The 20,289-nt window shown below is 42.2% G+C and overlaps 1 protein-coding gene across 8 annotated transcripts in view; it reads right to left on the bottom strand.

Annotated features, from left to right (window-relative positions):
- Window positions 1-20,289, bottom strand: part of MAST4 (microtubule associated serine/threonine kinase family member 4) — a 524,826-nt gene that overhangs the window by 228,340 nt on the left and 276,197 nt on the right. For 4 of the 8 annotated variants that reach the window (XM_053657255.1, XM_037150788.2, XM_053657257.1 and 1 more), the window contains 2 exons: window positions 17,055-17,086; window positions 1,980-2,015 (listed from right to left, as the gene is read on the bottom strand). In XM_053657255.1, coding sequence (XP_053513230.1) covers window positions 1,980-2,015; window positions 17,055-17,086 — 68 coding nt within the window. The remainder of the gene's footprint in view (window positions 1-1,979; window positions 2,016-17,054; window positions 17,087-20,289) is intronic. The other 4 variants (XM_053657256.1, XM_037150796.2, XM_037150791.2 and 1 more) reach the window with 1 other exon arrangement.

Raw genomic sequence — 20,289 nt, 5'->3', positions numbered from 1 at the left:
TACTTTTGGTAGCTTCAACTTGTCCAATGCCTTATAATTACCATTTCCTCTGTCACTTAAATTCCCACTACTGGCCAGCAAAAGTGCTTTCAACATGGCTCATTGGTCCTTAATAGCTCAACCTCCATATACCATACAAAGCATTCTTGTTCTTTAAGGGGGAAAAAACCCTATTCAAACCTCCAAAACTTTCCTATCCCAATCATGGGATCTGGTTATGTTCTAAAAAGAGTCTTGATACCCTATAGTAGAAAGTAATATTAGAGACCAAAATTGGGGTACAGGAGTACCTATAAGATTGTTTAATATGAGTATGGAATAGAGGCCAGAAGGTAACTAACTGTTGATTACCTTCTTTAGAACACAGCAAAAAAAATTATATTTGGTTTTGATTTAATAAAGATTATAAGTTCATATAGAAGGTTTAAATTTAACTCTAAATTTACTAAGTCCTTTTTTTGGTCTTAATATGAATAAGTTTAAGTAATTTCCCCCTCTTTTCTAAATTATCATCTTTAACATTTATACACATACAAAAATGCCATAGCAATTCATTTATTTGAATTACAATATTGAAAGTACTAGAAATCTCATTTTGAAAAACATCTTTCCAAGTATATCATTTAATAAGAATCACAATACATTGGTCATTCGTCATTGCATTTTTGACTACAGAACAAACTAATGGTTTTATTTGTTTGCTTGTTTGTTTTCCTAAAACCAAGTGGGCATGGGTAGAACCTACATGGGCGTGTCTCTTTGCCTTCATAAGCAAAACGCAGACCTCGTACCTACTTGTACGCGTGTTCATTTGTAAAACAATACTACTATTATTGCTTATTGCAGACAGTATTAATGTTTAGTGCCAATATTTCAAATGCTTTTAGAAAAACATAAAGGTATTTATTATGTTAATATTATAACTAAAGTTTCAAAAGAGCAATTAAGAATGTCAGTGAACCTGAATAAGTTACTATCACATTAACTTAAAATTTAAAATTAAGAGTTGCCTTTAAGATTCCCCAAAGTGACAATACAAACTTTTTGTTTCTATTTATCATATTGTTATATTACCTTTTATATTCAAAACATTTAAGAAAAAAAACCCCAAATTTAAGTTTTAAAATTTAATTTAGGAGAAAAAAAAAGTAAATGGTTAGAAACAACCGTGAAAAGTATGAAAGGAAGACCCATGAAGAGGGCTTACCTGGCACCACAGTTCGATAGAAAGCCACCGCATTCCGAACGGAATGGCGGCGGCACAGACGCGGATGCACAGGTGTCGGAACAGAGTGTACATAGGGCAACAGTACCATTTCAGTCCCGTGGAAATAAAGTGCCTTGTTAGAACTTTGACCTAAGTGAGTGGATATCCTTCCGTGGAAGAAATAAAGACGCCTACCTTATAGCACGTATAAAATTTAAAACTGGAGTAAGATTTAATGTTTAAAAAATTGGGGAAGAAAATTTAAGACAATATCTGCATGACCTTGTGATGGAAGGCACCCCTGAGCAAAACAGATAAGAAGCAATAAAAAAAGACAAACATTCTATTGACTAATAATAAACAATCTTCACTTGGCGAAAGGCATTATACAGAGACGAGAACCGTAAAGATGTACTTGCGTATGGACAACAGGGTGTTAACATTTCTAAAACACAATAAATGGCTCCTCAGAACTGTGAAACAAAACACTATAATACAGATAAGTGAGCAGTGGAAATGAACATGAAATGAAGCAAGGAGAAATTCAAATGGACAATAAACATATGCAAATATGCTCAACATCAATGGTAGTGTAGAAAATGCAAATGAAAATAGTGATCAAAGATGGTAAGATTGGCCAGAACTGAAAGGAGCACTAGCACCAAGTGCTGGTGAGAATTTAGGAAATGGATGCTCTTATGTGCAAATATGATTGGCTATTCCTTTGGGGAAATAATCTAGCAACATCTATTAAAATTTAAAAAGCACATACCGTTTGACCAAGCAATTCCACTTCTGGGAATCTATCCTAAAGAAAAAAAACAAAAAAGGACCAGTATGTAAGGATATAGGTACAAAAGTGTTCATTGCAACATTGTTTGTAGGGGGACAGAGGAAGGGGAAGGTTGGTAATAACATGGAAGACCATCAGTGGAAAAATGGTTAAATGAAATATGGCAGGTCTGTAATATAGAATATTATATAACCATCAAAAAGAGGAAAAAGGACTCGTGAACATGGAAGTGTGGTGACTGCAGGGGAGAAGAGGGGTGGAAGGGGACTAAATGGTAATGGAAAGAAAACCATAAAAAATGAAAATAATAAAAGAAAAAATAAAATAAAAAGCACGAGATGAACCGGACTTGAAGGACTGACGCTGTGAAGAAAGCAAACTGAGGAGTGAGTGCTGCCATCTCACGCTGGAAGAGGCGGCAACAGCAACCAGGGAGCCCTGTACGCACGCCCCCAGGTCCTGCACAGGGTGGGGTGGGAGCGTGCACACCAGACCAGGGAGCCCTGTGCGCGCGCCCCCAGGTCCCGCGCACGGTGGGGTGGGAGCGTGCACACCAGACCAGGGAGCCCTGTGCGCGCGCCCCCAGGTCCCGCGCACGGTGGGGTGGGAGCGTGCACACCAGACGGCCCACGGCTGCCTGGAGTGGTGAGTGGACACGGGAGCTGGAGGACATCAGGATCATTTAGTTTCTCTTAACGCATCTTTGCCCTGTTTCACCGGTTACTATGAGCACCAGATTAATCTCATAATTTAAGAAATATATATGTAAGACAAATTATTAGCTTTTATTACTGGTAGTAGAGCAGTAGTATTTCCAGACATTCACCTTTTGGTAAAAGAGTGAATAAACAAATATTCCCTTCTCTGTTTATGCGAGTCACCCAGGGTTCATTTTCCAACGCCTGTCCGGTGTCCACCCGTCTCTTTCCCACACCTGCATCAGCCACGTGGTTTGGGTAGAAATGACTCCATGCCACCCCCCGGACTCCTGAATAACCCAAGCACCTTCTGTCCACACAAATCCATGTTGGAACCACTCACGTAATTTGAAATTTTCTAGTAGTCACAATAAAAATTCTTTTTCAAAACAACAGGTCAAAGTAATTTTAATATGTATTTGTATTCCGACCCAATATATCCAACAATGCTCTCATTTCTCATATATCTAATACACAAATTATTAAATATCTCTCCTTCTGTTTTCACCTCGATTTGGACTAGCTGCAGGACAAGAGCTCAGCAGCCACGGGTGGCCGGCGGCTGCCACACTGGACAGCACTGATCGAAGCCAACCAGAGTAGTGCTGTAAATGCTGCCAGACTGAAGGGTGGACCCACAATTTCACATGGCCCCATCCAAGCAAAATCCACAAAGGTGCAGAGTGGGGAATCCTCTCTGGAGAAGGAAGAACAAGAAAAAGGACCCCAAAGACTGCCGGCAGGAAGGACGCCTCTGGTGTGATGGAGGAGAAACTGGGCCCTTGTGCCAATAGTGACCTTCTGGGTCAACCCCTGCAGGCAGCCCGCCCTTGTCAGTTAGACGAGCTGGAAAATTTCCTTCATTTTTTTCAGCCACTATGAATCAGGCTTTCTATTGGACTTGTAACCCAAAGTACCCTAACTAATAAACTCATCTACGGACAATGCTGTGTCCAAACAAACATTCTTCTTAAGTGAATTAACTCAAATGGTCAACATTTCTGTCATTTATTTGCAGACGGGCCATGCTTTTGTTAAACCTTCTTTATTTGATGGTATTTCAGACTGTTTCTGGAAACATGCTCACAGAAAATTTCTACAAATCACTGATCATCCAGAGTAACGGCAACACCCTCGCTCTGCCACCTTTTCTGGTCCGCCCCTCTCTGGACCAAGGTTCCCCAACTTTGGCACCACTGACACTTGGGGTAGATGAGTCTTTGTTGTGGAAGGGGACAGTGTTTTCCTGTGATTGGTAGGACATTTAACAGCACCCCTGGCGTCTGCCCTCTAGATAACAGGAGAAACCACACTCCCCACTAGTTGTAACAATTAAAAATGTCTCTAGACATTGTCAAACATCCCCCGAGGGGACAAAATCACCTGTGGTTGAGAATCACTGTTCTGGACCAACAATCAGTTCAAAGGTACAATTGGCCCTTATTGTTTTATAAGACTCAGTCACTGTCACAATTTTTGAAGCTGATGCCACCCTTCCCTACTGTCCCCCGCATCATGACCTTTCCAGACCTGTGGTTCTCTGACCTACTGGATACGAACACCTGAGCTTATAGACCTGCAGTTACTGGGTCACGCTCCTCCTCGAACCCGAGCCTGTGCCATCATCCACTGCAATTTTTCTTTCCAGAAGAAACATGGCCACTTCCTTCTGACTTCAGCTTGAAATCATTACCTGAGCTGCTCACAGAATCACCCACCCAACCATTTCTCTTGGGCTTTCTGAGGGAGTGTGTCTGACCAAGTGTTTGCTCACTTACAGTCACTCATTTCTCAACTCGGTCTCCCCCAGGTGGGACGTCCATCTCCTCCAGCACCCAGTGCCTTTGGGAGACAATTGTACCCAAGTGTCTCCAACCTGCATCAACTCCCACATTATTCTCACTACTTTATCTCTCGGACTGGAGTTTCCTTAACCAGCAGAGAACTCTTCACAGCTTCCCAAACTGACCTGTACGTGTAATGCAATTCCAGTAAAAATCTCAACAGACTCCTTTTGCAGAAACTGACAGAATGATTCCAAAATTAAAAACTAGAAGAGTCGAGAAAGAACTTTGGAAAAAAATGAACAAAGTTGGAGAGCAGCCCTTTATCTAAATGTATTATAAAACTTTAATAATAGTCAAAACTGTGGTACTGATGTGAAGACAGACAAATAGGTCAATGGGAGAGAAAAGAAAGTCTGTAAATAGACAGACAAATATACGGACAACTGTTTTCAACAAAGGTGCAAAGTGGTTGAGTGGAGAAAGGATAGTCTGTTCTATAAAAGATGTTGGGACAAATACGTAACTATACACAAGAACATGCATTTCAATCCATACTTCACTCCACATACAAAATTAACCAAAATGAATCATAGACCTAACTGTAAATCGAAACCTATAAATCTTCTGGGAAAAAAACACAGGAGCAAATTAAACTTCATCAAAATGTAAAACTTTTGCTCTTCAACACATGCTGTAAAGAGACTGAAAATATAAGCCACAAGCTGGGAGAAAATTTACCAATCGTGAATAGCAGTTTTATTTATAATAAACCTATAAGCGATTCAAATGCCCATCAGCAACTGAATGGATAATCAAACTACAGTGTATCTGCTTGTTAGGATGTTACTTAGCAATAAAAAGTAATGAACTATCAACATGCTACAACATAGATTTACCTCAAAATAACAGTGCTGAGTGAAATAAACCAGACTACCAACAAAGTACAAATAGTATCATTTCATTTATTTAAAATTTTAGAAAACACAAACTGATCTTTAGGTATGGGAAGTGTTAGCAAATGACTAGGCACGTGGGGGGAGAAGGAGTGATTATAAATTAATTGGTAAGAAGAAACTTTGGGGAAAGGTGGACATTTCATTACCTTAATTGTGGTAGTAGTTTCACAGCTATGCGCGTAGGTCAAAACTTATAAAATTCTGTGCCTTAAGCGCAGTTTAGTGTACGCCAATTATGCGTCAATACAGCTGTTTTTTTAAAGAAAGGGGTGGTTGTCAGCCGTGGGGAAACATTAACTGCTAGACCAGGCAGTGCTCTGCTCCTCCTGGGATGGCTGAAATTGGCTCACGCTCCGTGGAATCTCATGAGGGGAGGCTGTTTCACGTTTCCGTTTGTTTGATTTGGTGTTTTAAATCCTGCTATGGGCTGACACATAGAGAATTCACAGTGCCTGGGTATTCAACAGAGCACAGCCTCAGTGATACGAAATTGCAGATGAAAGGTGCATGTTGGACAGGGAGAGACCAGGTAGAGCCTCAGGGAGCACCAATTTCAACTGCCTTTGCTTTAATTCTCCTCTTAACTATCTCTCCAGATACCATCACCATCACCGTCCCTACTGTGACCTTGAAGATCCTCTCTGACCAACATCTATCAGAAAGAAAAAAAAATTATACTAAAGCTGAGTGGCCTGAATTCTCAAAGATTGTGACTGACATGCTTTTAACCAGATGTCCGATGACAAAAATTTTCCCTGTGATCCTATCAGAATCAGGCACATTTACATACAAATTGGTAATACCTTGGAAGCCCACCTGAAAAAAAGCCACTGTTCCCCTAACAGATGAAACCTGTATACTGATCTATTAACTTCATTTCAGTATATAATGTCAAGTGCATTTTTAAAGTGTATGTTGTTGCTTCCAAGGGCTTCTTTAATCCACAAGGTCTGGTTTTAGCATTTAAACTAATTTATCCTAGACATATAAAACCTTCTGCTTATTCTCCCAGATAATTGATTCTTGATTTACTAAGCTTCTAAACATGATGCCTTATACCCTGGAATACAAAACCCCTGGTGAACTCACTCACGTGCCCCATGCAGAGCGAATACTGCTCAGAGCCCCAGCAGAGAGGCCAGGGGAGCTGAGAAAAGGAGCAGAGCACACCCTCCCTTTGTCCTCCTGCCAGCCCCAGGGGAGGTCCCCACTGTCCCTTGCAGTAAACATTGTCATTTGTTCCGCAGCAGACACATGAGGATGTCATGCGGTGCCAGCTCCTCAAAGCAAATACCCTCCTCAGCTTTCAAAAAGTAAAAATAAATCCCAGAGATAATCTCTGCTTCCTACCACCACCACCAATAACAATAAAAGCCTGCATCAGAAAATCAGAATTTAGCAAGAGCTCTGCACTCAGTACTGATGTCACTATCAGGTTAATCCCATTGGTCTCTATGACACGGCCCAAGTTAGAAATCATTTTTCCTGAACAATGAAGAGCACTAAACCTATGCCAAGTTAATATGTACTTAATAGGGTAAGAACAACTCCACATAACATCTACCAAATATGCAAACATATCCTGACTGAAGAATTTATAGTACTTGAATACAGGCATTTAAAAATCCTTCCCTCAATGGAATATGCACATTTGAATTTCTTGTCATTAGGATTTTTAGTCTTAAAACAGTAAAATGTATCCTTCTGCATGAGGTCAAATCGATGCCACCTATTTCCACAGGCAAACAGAATTCATAAAATGCACTTAATAAAACTGTGTCCTCTCCTGCATTTGTGTTTATAGAACTGCCTGCGTGAAGCCCCATATGGTACTAGTCAGAAGTCACCTGGGTGCCGGGAGAGGTGAAGCGGAGCCCAGAAGGCCCCAGGGAAGACAAGTGCAGAGTTCCTGGCGTGCACTGTGGGCACGATTCACGTTCCAACATGTAAACATGTGCCTTCAGCCTCGTTCTGGAAGTGGTGACTTTATATAACAATGTGGTAAAAGACAATGCATGTGTATTCAGGTGAAAGAAAGGGCCCACCCAAATTCTCAGAGCCCCTATTGCAGAAAAGCAGAGCAGGAAACCCTAAAACAATTGTACCCCAGCCGTTTAGGTCTAGCAGGGGGCTGCCTTGGAGTGAAAGGGCAGGCAGTTGAATTCCCAGGAGTGAGAAGGGCAGAGTGTAAGAAGCAATGCGAAGACCCAGCAGACTCTCCCAACCACCCACTTCCCCACAGCCGTCGGCCCCAGAGGGCCTGGCTGGCGACAGCATAGAGTTGGGGGGGGGGTGAAGAGAAGGACACAGGAGAGAGCTGCTCCGCTCACGTGTCTCACTGGATAATGCACACATCTGGGGACTGCCAGTCACTGCAGCTGGGACGGCCACAGCCCACCAGTGTGCCTGTCACAAGTCTCTCTTTGTCTCAGCAAACTCGGCATCATCCTGGTAGTGCCGGTATGAGACACTGAGTTCTTCCCTTTGGTTTCAGGTTTAAATGTGCACATTCTTAAGAAGAGGTGGAGGCCACGCTGTTCAAAATGTTCAAAGAACCCACGACAAGTTTAGTGAAGTCAAGCACTCTCAGTGAAATGTACCCTCTTTCTGCTCCATGCTGTGGATGTCAATGCCGAAATTCCTGGTGGTACAGTACGAAATGCACCCACACACATCCTTGCAAATGTTCTCTTTTTTTAAAAATCTTATTTAGTTATTTTTCGAGTACATTTTTCTATCCATATCTCCCATCCCAGCCCCCCCTCCACCCCGTGCTCCCCACCCCCCTCCCATTTCCCCCCCTAGTCCTCATACCTGTGTCCTTCATACTTGTTCCTCCAAATCCCTCCCCTTTTCCCCCCTTAAATTCCCTTCCCTCTGCGAATGTTCTCTTCCTAACAAAATAGACTTGCCCTTGAGAAGCAAAAGTTGCTTTCCAGCTCCTGGCGGGTAGATACCCTAAATTCCCGGTTACTGTTCATGGTCAAGCAAGCAAATCTCAAATCCTCTGAATTGTGAGTTCCTCAGTTATCAGGCAAATGTATTTTTCATCAGATTTCTGTTAAGGGCTCTTCCAGCTTTGAAATGTTATGATTCAAATTTTCCATGTGGACATCTATAAAATCCTACTTCATTTTCCTCAATACCCATCTGTCCCAAAACACAGTTTCAAAACGTGACCTGCCTACTCCGCTGAGGAGGATGGGCAGGCCTAAGGTGACGAATGACTCTGGGGAGGGGCCGCCGAGCACAGCCCGGTCTCTCACAGCCCAGAGACACAGGGCCAGAACCCGTGCTGACCGTGGAGGGACACAAGTGGAAGATCTACCCGGGAGCATGGGTTTAACTGCCCTCTTGAACATCGCCCGCTGACAGAAAATTGGTAAACAAACAGCCCCCAGAAAATGCAGCTCAAATGATCTGCCTTGTAAGGGAACTTCCTCGGCCTGGTTTGAGGTCTTTTTCCTAACTCCACAGGGTGAAAATAAGTGATGGGGAGGGGGGTGGAGCTTAATTCCCAGTATGCTTTATTTAACAAAACACTTACGTTTTATCTGCTTAAAAAACTACTGCATGCCAAGCACTGTCAGAAACACTTCACAAATATTTATTAACTAATATTAATCCTCAAAACACTCCAGGGCAGAACAGTGTTCCCATTTTATAGATGAAAGAACTAAGACACAGAGGTTAAATGGCTTTCTGAAGGTCAGCTGACAGACGACAGGCACATGACTGGAACCGGGCAGGGCGGCTACTGTGTCCTGCTTTGCAGAGCCGAGTGAGTGAGGGGCTTGGGGGGGGGAGGCTTCCTGAGGAAGCACAGGTGGCTGAGGGCAGCCCTGTGGGAGCCGTGCAGAGAGGACTGCGCACTAAAATTCTCCCCCAATTCCGATTTGACTCAGGTTGGCTAAAAAGTTATTCTAGTAAATAGGAAATAGAGAGCTTCCCCTCGCGCTCTTGTTCACTGAGAAGCCCACTTTCTCACGACGCACATGATAAAGCTGTTAACTGGGAGTGGCGCTTTGGGTTCACCTTGAGAACTGGTTGAAAGTCCACAAGCCTCTGGTTTCCCCTGCCTCTGCCCCCAACGCGCGTGCGCGCACACACACACACACACACACACACACACACACACACAGCTTCTGCTTTGCTCTCCCAGTGCGTTTGGAAATGTGTGTATGCTGGTATGGCTCCCTAGGTGACCAAGCCCCCCTTCCCCTGGAGCAAACTAAGGCCTTCCTACAATTGTCCAGGTGCGCTCAATCCCCCACTGTCCCTCTCTCCCAGGTCCCCTCCCCCTACTCACCACACAGAAGAGAACACAGGCAGGGTAAGGGATCCAGCAAATACATCCCAAACCCCACACTGCCTGTCGATGAATATATAAATGCAATTGACATTCTTTCACAGCCCGAAGTCCTCTCTTTCCTCTCAGGATATATTACACCATTCTCTTTTTACATAAACATGCCACTTTAAATGCTAATTCAGATGTAACACTATTTTTTTCTTTGTGTTTTCTTTTCCTGTGTTTCTAACATTCAAAATGACATTGGACTTCCATTTCGTTTCGACATTAGATGTTTTGAATCCTTGGTTCAATACTTGTGGGGCTGGGAAGGGAGAAGATGCTATGAAGAAAACTAAATTTATTTTTAAACTCACCCAAATATGGTTTGCATGTTCTTCACTTTGTTTGAATTAAGCTCTTTCCCTCTCTTTCAGGAAACATTGCCTTCATCTTGCTGAAAATTTCATAAACCGAACAACTCACTTGTAAAACCGAGGTGATTCCCTCTCCTTGCGTCTGGAAATGGCCCCAGTCAGTACCACTTGATACCTCAACTACTTTCCCAAACAGTTCATCAAGGTGGTGTGTTCTGGCTGAAACACAACTGGCCTCAATGACTTCCTTTTTTTAAAATACACAAACCTATGTATGTCAATCACATCAACCCAAGCCTATTGAGTGACATAAGAGGTCGCCTCCCATCTCGTCTCAAAATGAGGGACGCCAGCCTAAGAAAGGCCCTAATCCACTGCAGTGCATTCAATGTCTACAGTAAGACAAGCTCTCTTCTACGCCTAGCAGGCCCATCTGCACCCAGAGGTTTCTAGTAACCACCAGGTTCCTTTGCCTCTGTAGTCCCGACAGCTTTGACAAAGCCCTCTCACACTGCTGCTCATTCTCATCTTTCAGCCCATACCTGAACACCCTTTCCTGACCCACCCAAGAAAGTCAAAATTAGAAAGAAGTGAAATAAGTTTATCACCATTTCCACACGTTTCAAAATTTACATATGTGGCCAAATGGCACTTGACAGCTGCTCCCCTCTCTGGTAGCCACGCCTCTCACTGGCCTGCAGAAGCATCCCTTTAATGCTGACCCTCGGCTCTGCTACATGCGGCTCCGTGACACCTGCCCAGTGGCGTGCACGTTTCAGTGGGACAGTGAAGAGAACAGATCTTTAGGGTGTACGTGAATTTCTAGCACTGGGATGTCTGGCTCTGTGGTAGGTGTGGTTGCAGATGCCTGCCTTCTTTGTGGATGGGGAGGTGAACTTCCCTGCAGACCCGGATGCACTGCATGGCAGTACACCCCTACCCTACTGCTACCAGACGGCAACCACTTTCAGAATAATAATGAGGAAAGGGTGAAGGGGAAGGGGCACAACTCCAGAGAGAGAGATAGTTTTTAGATACAAGAATTCTTGCTAGAGCAATAAATTAAAATAAGCCAAGAGGATTCCTAAATTACACGTTAATAATTTCAATACTCCCAGCAGTTCCTCAGCATGCAGAAAGACATTTTCCCAGGACTTCTGTGCACCCCAATTGCTGCTTCTCCTTTGGGTGCACGCCCCTTTAAACTGCTCACGGCCAAAAAATGTAACGTCAAGAAACTGGCCAAGCTTCAGTCACAGTTTGTGCTAAAACAAAGAGATAGTTGCAGAGCGCTGTCTGGATCCCAGGCCTGTGGGGCCTGGGAAACAGCACTCTCACGCTCACCACTGAAAGATGCAGAAGAAAGGCCATTCTAAGCAGCAAGGAGGATTTGCTTGCTAAGAACGGACAGTGAGGGTTCCCTTCTCTGTGTAGAGAAATCGGAAAGATCATTAAAAAGTAAGATTGGAGGAGGCAAGGGAGCTGGCCGCGGCCAATTTCCGGCTTCTCCCTCCAGGGAGTCTCAGGAAAAGAGAAGCTCCCTCTGCCCCGCAGAGCCGTTTACTTGGGCAATTAACAAAACACAAAGGGGTCCTTTGTGAATGAAGGGCAGCTTCCAGGACACCACAGTTCTGCCCTTAACCACCCATCAACTCACACCTTGGGCTTTTAGCCTTTTCCCACTTTCCCTGCCTGAAAACAAACATCCCCCAGAGAGTTTTTCCACTTAAAACATCATTTCAGGACCCAAGTTCTAAACACGAGAGAGAGCCGGATAGATAAGGGACCCAGAAACCTATTAGCACCTTCATGAATATGAGCAGTTTAGAGATTGGCTCTTAAGAGAAAACTCTAAATCAAGAGGGTAGATGTGTTCCACCGTTAATTGTTTTGTTAATTTAAAGCGAGAAGAACTGAACTGGGCTGCCCCTGGTCCTCAGGTAGCAGTTGCTGGGATAGGAAGGAGAGAGAAAAAGCATGCAGCTCACTCTGCTGGGAAGGTCCCAGTCTAGCGGGGTAGGCAACCTACAAACATCTACACTGTGTACTCACCCTGTTGGCCACCTTGTGGGAAACAAAGCATGGTTAGAGTCACTCCTGTTAAAAGGCTAAAAGTTCAGAACTAGGTCTGCAGCTAAAGGCCACAGCGCACGGCACCATCACGTGGGCTGGCCTCGAGTCTTCCTCGTGCGTCCTCCACCTGTAGTTCATCAGTCCACCACAAAGCACTTCAGGACCTCCCAAGTTTATCCCCATAAATTTCCCTGTGATTTTGACACTAACCAACAGGTACTTGCAATAGTAGCTACTCCAATTACTATAAAATTTTCCTTCAAATTATTTTGTCTCCATAAGTATTTGGTTAAAACCGCTAGAATTCTACCTTCATGTCATTACTGAGCATTTTAAGTACAAAATGTGGAGGGCAGATTATAAACACCCACGAACACACCACCACATTCATGACACACATGAAGCTTCTCATATGCCATCTCTTTCATTCCCTCCACTGATGAGTGAGCTTTATTGTAAAACTGCCTTCTGCGTGAACGTTTTTTAAAGATTTTATTTATTTATGTTTAGAGAGAGGGGAAGGGATGGAGAAAGAGAGGGCGAGAGACGTCAATGTGTGGTTGCCTCTCGAGTGTACCCAACTGGGGACCTGGCCCACAACCTAGGCATGTGCCCCAACTGGGAATGGAACGAGTGACCCTTCCTAGGCCGGCACTCAGTCCACTGAGCCACACCAGCCAGGGTCCCATGAATGATCTTTTACTTATACTGTAAATGTTTGTGTTCAGAAATAATACTGTTGGTGGTGAGAACGGCACCAGGTGTTAGACTGGTGGGGTCGGACCAGACCTTGGTTCAGCAACCCTGGTACTTGAGTTCTGCCTGGGAAAAAATTCCGAGCCAAGATTCAAACTATAAGGGCAAGTTTATTTAGAAAGTCGCAGAGGTAGACGAAGTGAGCCATAGAATATACGAGCTCAGGAAACAAGTTACAGAGGCAAAAGAAGGGCCCTTGGAGCTTAGGCAAAAGACGGGGGTGAAGGTAACGTGTCTAAGGGAAGAAGAGAGGGTGGGAAAAGCGTGGGCATACTTCTGGTTTTGCTGCTATTCTGGGTCTGGAGCTGAAACACAACTGAGGCCCAGATGTATTTGATGTGGGTCAGAACCTCATTGTCCTGGGGGCTTAATGCTTAAGGGCTATTTCCCAACCCCTTTGCCCGTTCCACTCTAAGGAGGTCTAACCCACGTGACTAGCAACACACCAGGGGGGGAAAGTCCATGATCCACAGGACCAACCATATGGGAAGGTCAGGGGGTCTAACGCAAATGACCAGAGATATGCTATGGGAGGAAAGGTGACCCTGGGGGCGAGGTCCTGGTTTCCCCAGTTCTGGGCATTGCTAGGCACCCCACTTTGTGCCCTGCTGACCTTCTGTACCTGGCCCATCATCCTTGCTCTGCTCATGTCTGTGTAACTGCCTACCACAATAAAATACCTTGCTTTGCATATTTTTAAATTTGACAATGTAAATACTATCTGATACCTGGAATATGCTTTCAACTCTGCTCAGCATTCTATTTTTGATAGCTACATATACTCTTGTAATGAGTACACTTGTGTTGATACATACACTCTTGCTCATTCATTCTACCTGCTACATAGTATTCCATTATATAACTATATCATGTTTTATTCATAGATTGTGACAGGTAGCAGGGAGGAAGGGTAGCAAAGAGTATGACAACTTCAGTTCCACTGGAAAAAAAGAGAAAAAGTGCCAAAGAATCTGGAATTAAGAGCCTTTAATTTAGCAAATGGCTAAATCCCTCTTTGAAAAGAAGAGAACTAGCCCCAAACCAGCTACCCAGGGAGACAGAGCAGGGATGGAGGCTGGGGCCTGGAGCTGGTGACGGGCTGGAAAGCCTCTGGAAAACTGATCTGGGGTCACCTGGTTATTTCGTAACATCTAGTCTGGAAAGCAATTCCCTTGAATTCTCTTGTCTGCTGTCCTTTGCACCATAAAAAAAAGTTCATGATCATTGCCTTTGCAACCTTTGAAGTCATATATGAAACAACACAGACTCAAATTAGTTCTTGAGCAAAGGATCAAAAATGATAAATTAGTGGGCACCTTGACATACGTTTTTCCTAAACAGAACATGGTTTGCATTTTTATGCTTTTAATTAGTAATAAAAAGAAAAGCCTATTTTCTGTGTTCTTCTTTTGTGAAAGCTTTAAAATATATAAATATTATGTTTTTATATGATTCCAGATACAAAATTATCTTTACGCTTATTAAAAATAATACTAAATGGCCCTGGCTGGTGTGGCTCAGTGGACTGAGCACCGGACTTCAAAGCTAAGGGTCAGCAGTTCAATTCCCAGTCAGGGTACATGCCTGGGTTGCAGGCCAGGTCCCCAGTAGGGAGCCTGTGAGAAGCAACCACACATGATGTTTCTCTCCCTCTCTTCCTCTCTCTCTATAAGTAAATAAATAAAATCTTTTAAAAAATACTCAATGGTTTTAATTTGAAAAACTCATGTGTCTCAATGATGTGAATGCATTTTAAAAATATTGCCTTTCTAAACATACATATTAGAAGTGGTGGATACAAAAAAACCAGGTGCCTCTTGGAAGCTCACAGCCTTTTGAAGGTACATGCCCTCTGACAAGTTCTATTGCAACACTGGGAAACCAAAGGCAGACAGGGATACATCACACTGGGCAGTTGCTCACAGTGAACATGGAAAGAAGATTCGACAGAACCTCAGGACCAAATCATCAATCTTCCTGGGAGAAGACATGAAGAGGTCTGGAAGCAGGCACGCAGCAAGAAATTGAGGACGCGTCAGCAGGTGTAATAATCAGGCGCCATTATGCCGGCTAGCATCAGCATCTAATGAAGTCACACTTGTGCCCTTCTTCGTTTAGTTTGTATTAAAAATCACTCTAGCATTTATTTTTTAAAGTATTTTCTTTTTCTCAAAGTCATAAAGATCCTTGCATGAGGGGAGTAATTACTGGCATCTGTATGTGGTCACGGAAAATGCTGAGTGGTGGCAAAGCCTCAGAACGTCTGCATCATACATCGTTAATTCTTCTGGGAATGTTTGCATTTAATAGAAAATACAAAAGAGCATGCTTACTTTTGGTTTGCTTCTCTCAGAAGTATTAAATTCTCTACTAATCAAAAGTGTAGATTTCTGTTCACATATACACTATGCTTTATTCCCATCATCTGATTTTATTAGGAAGAAGTTTTTGAATGGTTTAAATGTAATTCTAACGTTCTCACACTGAGTATTCAAAGCATGGACTCCAAACAAACCTAGGCCATCATTCTTTTTTTTAATTAAAGATTCATACTCTCAAGTAGAGAAATTTACATATTTTCTTTATATTCCCCCCATCAACTCATGACTATCAGTTAACATTAACAGAATTGAGCCTTACACAAATACAACAGGAGATTTGGCCCTTACATAGATGTGGGGAGCCTAATTTAATTAATATTACCCTAATAATTTATAGAAAACATACTGATTCAGAAACAGAGAAAAAGTGTGATATATTATAAAAGCTTAAAGGAAGATTTAAATGAAGTTTTAAAGTTTTCAAATAAGGTATAAAAGACAACCTTAGGATGCTTTAAAATTAAAGTACAAAGAAAAAGATTTTTTCTTTAAAAATATTTCATGTAGTGTTATTTATTTTTTCTTGCTTCTTATTTCTATTCCTGATGGGAAGTATCAAAAAGTTTGAACATTTCCAAGTCTAGGCAAAAGAGTCCTAATCAAGATTCAGAAGGTGGCAATTTTTTTATTCCAAGGGCACATTTTGGGCAGATTACTAGGATGTTAACGCCTAGTACACAGGTATCTAAACTGGGAGCTGGAAAAAACTTACCTAGGCACATTGTCCAAGAATAATAATGATCTGGTGTCCTCCCAGCAGTCTAAATTTGTTTTTAAAAAGTAGGAACTAAATGGATAGTAATGAAATGTTCATGGTTGGTAAAGTTTTGGCTCTCAAATGCAATGGCTGAAATTTTCCAAAATCTAATCAACGGAATAATTTTATCTTTCAACGGCTGCCATATATGTTTCTAATTCTCTGAGTTGAGATCGCAATCACTTATATAAACATTATACTTGTTTTTGAAAAAGGACATTGCCCCTCCAGTGCACTCTTCAACATGTATCAGGGACCAAACCCAAATATTTGTAGACCAGCCTCTACGCAGTACTCGTTGATAACAAATCTACCCTAAACTTAGTGTGTATTAAAGGCAATTAATTTCATTCTGCAACTTGATAATGAAAAATAACTAAGATTTATTCAGACAAGAAGTTGAAAGGCACTATAAGGAAATCAGGTCAGTGTTGTAAACCCGCTATTTAAACACAAGAGCATCACTGGATCAGTTCAGTAAGATCCAGTCTAAGAGTAGAGAGTTCAGCTGACTCAAAGTCTCCTTGATTCAAATGCAAACTACTGATATATCATTACTCTGCATAACATCCATAGCATAAAGAACACTCACAGATTTCCAGATCATAATTCTTGACTCAGATCAATTTACACTATCTTCAGACCAAATTTTAAAAATATGTTCTGGTCATAATGTATGCTTGCATACAGAGTAGAAGTTTTAAATTTAAATCAAGAAATTTAAATATGCATTTAAATAAATATGCATTTTGGCTTACAGTGCCTATAAGAAAGAAAATCCTGGATATTTCCCTCAAGTTATCTTGAAATTGTTAATATTTGACATTTATAAATAAGTGTACTTTTTGGTGTTCCTAATTTGGTTGATTATCATTAATCTTCCACTTGCTACTAAAAACCTAACAAGTGAGGGAATAATCACGTTAAAAACTAATACCCCCCCCCCAAAAAAAAAGGAAACAAAATCATGCTACTTACAGACTTCCTCTTCTGGGAAGACTCAGCTCCTTCTGCAAAAGAAAAAACACAAGATACATATGAGGACCTACTTAGCCTTAGCCTGCTAGGACAGTGAGTGGGTAATGGAAAAATATTTTGTTCTTCCTATGCCTAGTTTGACATTTTCTATACTGAACTGATTTTAATGTCCCAATTTTATGCTGAATCCCCCCTTACATTGTTCTTTTTATACAATGTATTTAAGGTACAAACACAGTTCATCTAAATTCCAGAGCAGAAAAAGTTGTCACTCCCCACGAAGCAATGACAGTAAAACACTGAGTTGAGTTACTCGTCCTTGTCATTGGGCATAAGGAGAATCTGAGGAGCCAGAAGAGAAAAATTGTTGCAGGATTTTAATTAAATAAAAGATGAAAAATGAACAGGGCAGTTAAATCAGACTATTTGCCCCCAACAGAAACAGACTCATGAAAAACATTGTACCTACCAAAGGTTACACCTTATATATTTTTAAATAAAGCAAACGGGTTCTTTGTGGTATTGTTTTTAAAACAAATGTGAATTATGACAGGATATTTAAAAGGAGGTTAATAAACTTCTAAACAGGCCACCAGACAGCAGCAATTAACAGAGTTCCTCACAGTTTTTAAAGGGTCCTCTCATGCTTATCTCAAACTAAGACCATTATCTACCTACCTGGAGACGGTCTATGGGGAGGAAAAGAAGAGAAGAGAAGAGAAGAGAAGAGAAGAGAAGAGAAGAGAAGAGAAGAGAAGAGAAGAGAAGAGAAGAGAAGAGAAGAGAAGAGAAGAGAAGAGAAGAGAAGAGAAGAGAAGAGAAGAGAAGAGAAGAGAAGAGAAGAGAAGAGAAGAGAAGAGAAGAGGAGAAGAGAAGAGAAAAGAAAAGAAAAAAGAAACAGGCGAACAAGCCAAACAAACAAACAGAAAGGACACGAAAGTCCCTCCACCTACTAATGCAGTTTTCAAAGCTCAGGGTGGGGCAGGGGGGTGTGCTCAAGAATGATTCCTTGATGACAATAATTAAAGAATAGGAAGGAATGAGTCACTGGGCTATTTCAACTCAGAAAGAACACACTATAAATTCTAAAGACTCCACTAAAATCGGTTTTTCGTTCTATAATTACAATTTATTTTATCTGCCTCCCGGGAGCTCAAGCATTATCTTTGGAAAGGTTTGCCACCTCTGCTTCAAACTCACCTTCCTGTCTCCTATTTCTACGGGCTCCTTCAACGTCTATCAGGACAGTAGCCTCAGCAGATCCTACTTCTCAACAGTGCAACTTTCTCCATGCAGCGCAGCTCACAGACAATGGCCTGAGAGCAGCAGACCGAAGGGGAGGATCTGCTGCAGACAGGGTGCCTGGCTTACTCGCTGGTAAATATGTTTTGATGCAAAGTTATAATAATCATATCACTGTTTAATTTCAAGAAGAAACAATCAACCAATTTAGGAACAGAATATCTTTTTCCTTCTCCCAATAGTTTTTTTTTTCTTTTAAGACCTCCAGGGTTCCTTGGTGAAATGCTTTCTTTTTGTTGTTTTGTTATGCTCTTCTCTGTAATCCTTGATTAGCTCCTAGAAATTATAGTGTTTGCTGAACTTGGCTCCCTGATTCTGAAACATAAACCTTCATTGCCTAAAGCCTGTAAGGACAAGAACAAAGCCTCTAAATTTTCCTTGGGAACTGAAATAGAAATGGAAAACCAATGAGTAATTTTCTATATGTGTATCTTTGGTTATGACAAGCACTGAGAAATTAGTTTTGTATTCAGGTTTAAAAGAGAAAAAAGAGAATGTCCTAGAAGTAACTGTTCGCTGGCCAGCTCCTTTTAGAAAAAGATCAGAGACCCATTGCATGGCAAGAAACCCGAGGTCCCAGAAGCAGACGGTGCTCTGTCCAGTGAGTTGAATCTTCCTGGATTCGGCAGCATAAAAACATAAAAAGAAGGTACCTGATATGTTAGCACAAATAACAGGAAAAAATTCCAGGTGTTACTTCACCTGTAGAAGCAAACAGATCACTACAAAAGGGGAAAGGCCACATGGATGACCCCAAAAAGCTGAGTCAATCGTATTGCAGCAGATGACCTGACCACAGGCTGGATGCTCTGCTCTGCAAGAAAGCTGCTGAAACAGCAAGATAAGGGACGAAAACCAACTCTGTTTGTAATCAAGTCTTTCCAATAGGTCTAGAATTATGAGTTCAAAACAAGAAGGAAGATTATGGTGTGTAACCCAGCCTTGCTGCTCCATGGGACGGCAGCCCAGGTGCCAAGGCTGGCACGGAGGACATTTAATAGGCCACTGTCAACTGACCTGAGGCTTCCTCGCTAACCAAGCTGAAGGAGCTAATCCACCTGACGGCTTGAATGTCAGGCTCGGGACTGGAAACTCAATTTGGTAGCAAATTGGAATCAGATGTGATGGTAATAAAGCGAGAGAAATGACTGTGCTGTGGCCAAGACCTTGTGAACAGAAGCTGCAAACGGCTGCAAATACCAGGCGGGTGAAGCAATTGCAGGCAGAGCCGGGAGCGCTGCCGCTGCCCTCCAGTGCGGGGACCGCGCGTTGATGAATCGGCGCCGCTCAGAGATGAGAGGACAGCACCAAGGCATTACTGCCCCAGTCCCTGTGTGTGTGTCCTCGATTTATTTTCTTAATGTCACAATAAGGTCACTGACGCGTAATTAGATAACTAGGTAAGACGTGGTGTTGGCCCTAGTCATAAACCAAAGTATGTGCTTATATATTTGACGTGTGTCAAAATTTAACATCAGGTGAGAATGAGAAGACGGAAGAGCGGGGGAGAGAAAAAGAGCAAGAAGCCTCCGCCCGAGCCAAACAATGCGTAATTATTAATCATCACAGGATTAAAGACGTTTGTAAGAATATGTTTAAGATTAAAATGTTAAATCTTGGTTTTTATTGATTACTCAGTGACTTCTACCTGTTTTTTACAATCGCTGTGTCATTGCTTGCTTGATATCATATCATTTATTCCTCCTTTCTAAACGTGCTAACTGGCAAACGTGCACATAGAAGATAAAGGTAAAGTTACTCTCGTCTGAGAACCTTGCTGTTTCCCCATGAGCCCCTGATGAGACTGAAGACAATCCAGGGTTCCTCGAGTCCAGGAGGAGAAGTTCCGAAGTGCACAGAAGAAAAGAGGGCCGCGCCTACAACAACTGAGCCCGCCTCTTTCCCCCGGCCAACCTCGGATATGCAAAGGAAG

This window comes from Artibeus jamaicensis, unplaced genomic scaffold (genome assembly GCF_021234435.1).
Source record: "Artibeus jamaicensis isolate MK-2021 breed Jamaican fruit bat unplaced genomic scaffold, CSHL_Jam_final scaffold_369, whole genome shotgun sequence".
Classification (NCBI taxonomy): domain Eukaryota; kingdom Metazoa; phylum Chordata; class Mammalia; order Chiroptera; family Phyllostomidae; genus Artibeus; species Artibeus jamaicensis.
Note: the sequence above shows the minus strand (reverse complement) of the source record. Positions and strands in the feature narration are given on the sequence as shown.